This window comes from Canis lupus, chromosome 20 (genome assembly GCF_011100685.1).
Source record: "Canis lupus familiaris isolate Mischka breed German Shepherd chromosome 20, alternate assembly UU_Cfam_GSD_1.0, whole genome shotgun sequence".
In the NCBI taxonomy this organism is placed as follows: Eukaryota; Metazoa; Chordata; class Mammalia; order Carnivora; family Canidae; genus Canis; species Canis lupus.
Window position 1 is genome coordinate 43,838,445 of NC_049241.1, and position 6,000 is coordinate 43,844,444.

At 59.0% G+C, this 6,000-nt stretch overlaps 1 protein-coding gene across 3 annotated transcripts in view; it reads left to right on the forward strand.

The window, feature by feature from the left end:
• The window catches only part of ZDHHC3 (zinc finger DHHC-type palmitoyltransferase 3), a 53,432-nt gene extending 51,171 nt beyond the window's left edge, over nt 1-2,261 (forward strand). For all 3 annotated transcript variants that reach the window (XM_038566694.1, XM_038566693.1, XM_038566695.1), the window contains one exon: nt 9-2,261. In XM_038566694.1, the coding sequence (XP_038422622.1) occupies nt 9-266 (258 nt within the window). In that variant the 3' untranslated portion in view covers nt 267-2,261. The remainder of the gene's footprint in view (nt 1-8) is intronic.
• Nucleotides 2,262-6,000: the final 3,739 nt, after the last annotated feature.

Sequence of the window (6,000 nt, forward strand, 5' to 3'; positions counted from 1 at the left end):
CCCTCCAGGGCATCGAGCGCCTCAAACGAAAGCACCAGCCCAGGGAGCGCAGGGGCAGCTGGAAGTCCGTGAAGGAGACCTTCGGCGGGGACTTCTCCCCGAATTGGTTCAACCCCTTCTCCGGACCGTGCGACCCCGAGCCTCTCAGTGACAGGGCCTGGGTGCGGCAGGCGGCCTCGCTGTCCGACACGGACAACACGGAGACCACGGAGGAGCAGTCGGAGGAGAGGAAGGACGAGGACTCCGTGGAGGTGATAGATGAGTGAGGCTGCCGTGGGGGGAGCCCGTCACCCGAAAGCCTCAGGCAACCTGGACGCACCCCTGCACCCCGCTGCCGCCCGCAGACCGCCCGCTGCCACTGCCATCCCCTGCACCGCCTCATCCTCTCCCCGGGTCGGGCCGGGTCTTGGGGGGATGGACTAGGGGTGACGAGAGGACGAGACTCGGAGTCCATCAGGAAGGGTCTGCCCAGAGCGGGCCTGGACGTCCCTCCAAGACCGGGTGTCCTCGGCATCTGGCACAGCCTCGCCAGCAAAGGAAGCTCCGAACGGGGCAGCCCAGGGTCAGGAAAGAACTTGCCTTTGGCCTTTCTTGGGATGTCTGTCTTCTCTTGGAGAGGTTGGGGCCCTAGCTCCTGGCTTTGGAGAACGAAGGCCATGATGTTATGATGGAAGGACAGAGCAGGGCTGGCCGCGGGGACCCCGGGCTGGGACAGTGACATCAGAAGAGACCAGCCTGGAAAGGTCTCAGGATCCCGGCTGCTCCCGGGAAGGCTTGTCTGACCTAGGACAGGGGCACGGCTGCCACAGCCACCTGCAAGGTCAGACCTGAGGGTCAGGCTTGGCTTGAGGAGGCCCTTCACTGGGCTGGACACACGCATACATGAGGGACATGCCCAGGCTCAAAAAGCGGGTTATGACCGTAACTGTCGTGGCAGTGGTGCCAAAGCTGAGCTCCCATCCCGTCCCAGGGATACGAGAACTGTCACTGAGTCGGAGAGCTTGGAGCCGTCCTGCCTGGTGGCTCCAGGTCTGTCCATTCACAAGTAGGGATGGGGGAGAGGACCTATTTAGAGCTGCTGGGGACCTTCTGAGCGCCCCCCGGCCCCGCCCCTGCCCCATAGCTTAATTAACTATCCCTCTGGAGAGAGTCTCACAACCCACGTGGGCAGCAGAACCGACCAGAAATCTGGCCTGTGTTTTAAGCCACTTCTCACAAGATAGGGCCTGTTGTGTTTCTCTGAGAGGATGGGTGGTGGCCGGGGAACTACAGATTGACGAGCCAGAAAGACACACACACACACACACACACACACACACACACACTCTGCCAGGATGAGCCTGGTTGAACCCCAGGGTTAACTACCCAGCGGGGCCGGTGTTCACAGAGCCACCTGTGCTAAGCCCTGCTCAGAGCCCCCGGAGGACATCCCACGAGGGGCTGATGGTGAGGCTCTAACAGGGACAGAGCAGCCAGGCCGTAGGCCCATCTTGGTCCATATCAGCTTTTTTTTTAAGATTTTATTTATTTATTCATGAAAGACAGAGGAGAGAGGCAGAGACACAGGCAGAGGGAAAAGCAGGCTCCATGTGGGGAGCCCGACGTGGGACTCGATCCCGGGACTGGGATCATGCCCTGGGCCAAAGGCAGACGCTCAACCGCTGAGCCACCCAGGCGTCCCTATATCAGCTTTAATATTTATTCATGACGAGGGCAGGGGGGCTGGTCGGCTCCGAGCCTGTGGACTCGCAGTCTGGGCAGGACGCGGCCGCTGGCCCCTCTGGGAGAGCCGTTCTCGGATCACAGAGGCCTGTGGTTTGTTGTCCTAACCCTGGGAGGCAGCCGGGAGGCAGGGGGGCTCAGAGGGGTGCAGCACGGCGACTGTATACCAAAGACTCCGCACGCGGGGGGAAGCAGTGCCGCCCCTGGAGGCCCCGAGGAGGCCGCACGTAGAGTTAGGGTCACCACTGGCAATGTCCGTCTCCATGGATTTCGGGCCCTGGTCGGAGGGGGGCTGACGCTCCTGCTCGGGGGCCCCCCCGCACAGCGGGCTCATCTTGCACTGGAGCTCAGCGCAGCCCACCGGGTTCTGGGGCCCCGTCCAACCCTGAGCTTCCTGTCCTCACTGCACGGCGACAGCATAACACTGTGCTTGCCTCACACTGGACTGTAACCGCTGTCAAAACCCAAGGAGGGCTGCGGGGAGGGAGGCTGGGCGCACACTCCACCTCCGGGCTCTGAATAAAAAGCTCTTTGCTTGACTTCGGCGGCTGGAGTCTCCTGTCTTCAGCAAGAAATCCCAGTCCAGACCCCTGGGCAGCAGGGTCCTTGGGCTTAGTCACCTCAAGGGCACCTCTGTCCCCGCGGGTGGAGAAGGACAAGCGAACGTCCAGGATGTGGGTGGAGAGTAACTAACCAGACCTCTCCGGGTCATCTCCCAGCGGGTGTTTCCAGCAGATGGAAAACTCACCTTTCATTTCATCAGAGCACTTATTGCACACCTCCCGTAGGCCTGTTGCGCCCAAGATTACGTATCCGAGAAACCACAAGGAGCCGACACCGATGCAAACACACGAGGGGTTATTTACAGTATACCCGACACCGCGGAGCAGGACTTGGACCCCGAAGTGGGTTAAAGCTGGGTGTTTTTTTTTTTTTTAAGATTTATTTATTCATTCAGAATGAGAGCAATTTTATTTATTTATTCATGAAAGACAGAGAAGGAGAGAGGCAGAGACACAGGCAGAGGGAGAAGCAGGCTCCATGCAGGGAGCCCGACGTGGGACTCGATCCCGGGTCTCCAGGATCACACCCCGGGCTGCAGGCAGCGCTAAACCGCTGGGCCACCCGGGGCTGCCCAAAGCTGGGTTTTTTTATAGGCTGGTCTAGGGGATTTTCAGAAGGGGTGGAGGAATTTCTCAAGTTCTGTTTACATTCTGATATGGGGCTTTCAAGGGCATTGAGCTCTGTTCTCATTCTAATATGGGACTTTCTAGGACTTAAGCTGTAAACTGTTTTCTTCCTGTAACTGAAGTACTGTAAATTTCAGCTCTTATTCCCAGGGGCCTGGGATGGCTGCACTTGTGCTAACACTGAACTTAAAGTGGAATGGCCTTAATTTTCTCGGCCTCCACAGGCCAGAGAGGTGGGCATTTGGGGCGGGATTGAGGGAGTTGACTTTTTAATTTTATTTGAGAGAGACAGACTAAGAGCAGAGGGGAGAGGCAGAGGGAGGAAGCAGGCTCCCTACTGAGCAGGGAGTCTGAGGCAGGACTGGATCCCAAGATCCTGGGATCATGACCTGAGCCAAAGGCAGATGCTTAACCATCTGAGCCACCCAGGTGCCCAGGATTTTGACTAAAGCCAGGCCACTGCCCTTGAATGTCATGCCAATCACACCTAGAATAACGCCCACTCAACCCAGGCCTCTGCCAAAGCTCGTCCCTGGGGTTAAAGCCTTTGAGAAGCTCCCCCGACCCTCCATCCCCTCCCCCCGCCAGCGTCCTGAGTGCGGCCCAAGGCCCAGTGAGGAAGCGGACCCCGGAGAGGCCCTTGACCTGGGAAGTTCCGAGGATCAGATGGCTCCTCAAGGGCCCACGAGATCCGCCGCTCGAGGTTCTTTAAGAAGCCTGTTCGCAGAAAGAAAAACGTGACCCAGGGGACCACGCAGTCCTCGTGAAGCAGTCAGAGTTTAATTAAAAGCATATTGATCATTTGAGCAAGTCTCCGGAGGGCCGAACCAGAAGCAGAGGCTTCAGCTAACAAAGCAGGGCTTTCAGCGCCAGGAGCTGCCAGGAGGAGGCACCCCCTCCCCGAAGACTGCCCCCCCCGGGGAACCAACTCCCCTCGAGGGAAGGTCTCTCTCCCCTGGGCCTGCCCGAGGCTTCTGAGCCCGGGAAGCCACCCCTCCCGAGCTGGGCCAGCCTCTACCCGGGGCAGCCTGTGTCCCTGCCAGGAGCCTGTCTCCAGGCCTGGGGTGTTTCGGGGCCACCAGCGCTGGCAAGATGAGGTGGTGGGTGAGGCGGGAGGGCCGGAGGCTCCAAGTGAGGTGCCCCTTGGTCAGGAAGCCCCAAAGGCAGCTTGATTGCTGGGGAGCAGGGGATGGGGAGGACAGAGGGGTCTTGGGGGACCTGGGACTTGCTTGGCCTCGAGAGCTGGAGTGGAGAAGACAGAACTGACGCAGCAGATCCAGCAAATTCATAAACCAGCCAAGGGCCCCGTCCCCTGTGGTTCCCAAGTGAGGCCTTGCTATAGAGGGAGGTGTGGCTCCTAAATGTAGATGGCCCTAGGGGCACCCCTAGCTAGGGGCCAGGGCGCCAGTCCAGGACTGCTTTTACACGCACCCCCAGCTGAATCCAGTGCAGAGGGTCCAGGGCCACGTTTTGAAAATTACTGGATTTCAGGAGCAATGGACACCTGCCTGTGGCTCGGACCAGTTTCTGAAAGGTTGGAGAGTCCCCACTGTGGAGTCTTGGGGCTGGGGGGGTCTGGCAACTGGGCTCCTGCTAGAAGATTCCTGGGAGAGGGAGGCGGGGGAGGGGGCTGCCCCTACCAGCCCAGAGTCTCTGGTGTCGCCCATCTCGCTCAGGCACACGTCCTCGCTGAGGTTCTCGTGTCACCATCTGAATCGTAGCCTCTGGGTGCTGGGCTCCCCCAGGCTCTCGGCCAATAATGATGCGGGGGGCAGGGAGCGAGCAGCGACCGAGGGCCAGGGGGCCTTTCCCCTCTCGTCCCTGGTGTCCTGCCTACCTGTGGTCAGGGGCCCGGAGAACACCCAGCACGGGCTGCGGGGCTGCCCCGGCATGGATGGGGGTGCAGGTCCGGGCCTGCCCCTCTGGGAGCTCCCTGACCAATTCCCAGCGAGCACGCCCTGCGCGTCCTGCACGTTCATCTGACACACACGTGGCACGGGGAAGGCGGGGAGGGGGAGGCATCCGTGTCCACACCCAGTGGAACAAGGTGGTGCCAGCCCAGGCCAGCCCGGCCCGGCCACACGCCTCGTGCGTAGCAGAACACACGGAGGCCATGGCCTGTCTAGACAGGCAGGGAGCGCAGAGGGCCCAGGGCACCTACCCACCATGTGGCCTGGGACGGACGCCCACCTGTCTGGGCTTCTGTTTCCTCTTCTGTGAAATGGGAGCGTTAGAACACCTACCTTTGGGGTTGTTTCGCAGACGATATGTTTAGGCCTGTTTGGGGCATCTCCTGCTTTGGAATTAATTGGGAGTGGCCTGCATCTCTCAACCTCTGACGAGCCCCAGCTGGACAATCGTTCCACTTTATTGAAACCAGAGAAAGGGCAAAGCCCCTTTAATTCCTCTTTTAAAGCACTTACAACAAGCGCTTGTAAATCATGTAAAAATAAATTAGCAAAGGGCCCTAATTTAGACTTTTGATGTAATTTCTATAAAAGGCTGTAGAGGCAGGTACGGGATAAAGAAGACACTTGTCACAAATCTCTGAACCGGTGGCCTGGGTTCCACCCCCAGCCCGCCCCCTCCTGGCCGGCACAGGATGGTTCTTTGCAAACTCCATCAGGCCTGGTGAAAGACAGTCACACCCCCTGTATCCTGAACAGGAAAGATAGCAGTTTGTTAGATTGGGGCTTTACAATATGTCACGATTTCCAAGGCCTGTTTTGGACGCTGTTCAGTTTTAATTTATAAGGAGTCGCAAAAGACAGTGTGGCCCGGGCCTCTAGCGACCTCTCCCATCAGAGAGAACAAAGGCCACCCCCAAGCCCTGGAGCGGCCAGGAGGAACGCAAATACATGGAAAAGAGGTGAAGGGTCTGGCTGAAGAGGGACATAGAGACTCTTAGCGCTGGGCCCTGCCGCCTCTCTGCTCCGGGCTGCAGTGTCCTCCTGTCCTGTCCTCCTGTCCTGCCTCGTGGCCCCAGCCTATTCATGCCTCGTGCCTTCGGGCCCACCCATGCTGGCTATAGAGTAATTAAAGGAAGGGGAGGGTGGAGTGATGCTGAGCCCCCAAGGCTACTCACAGT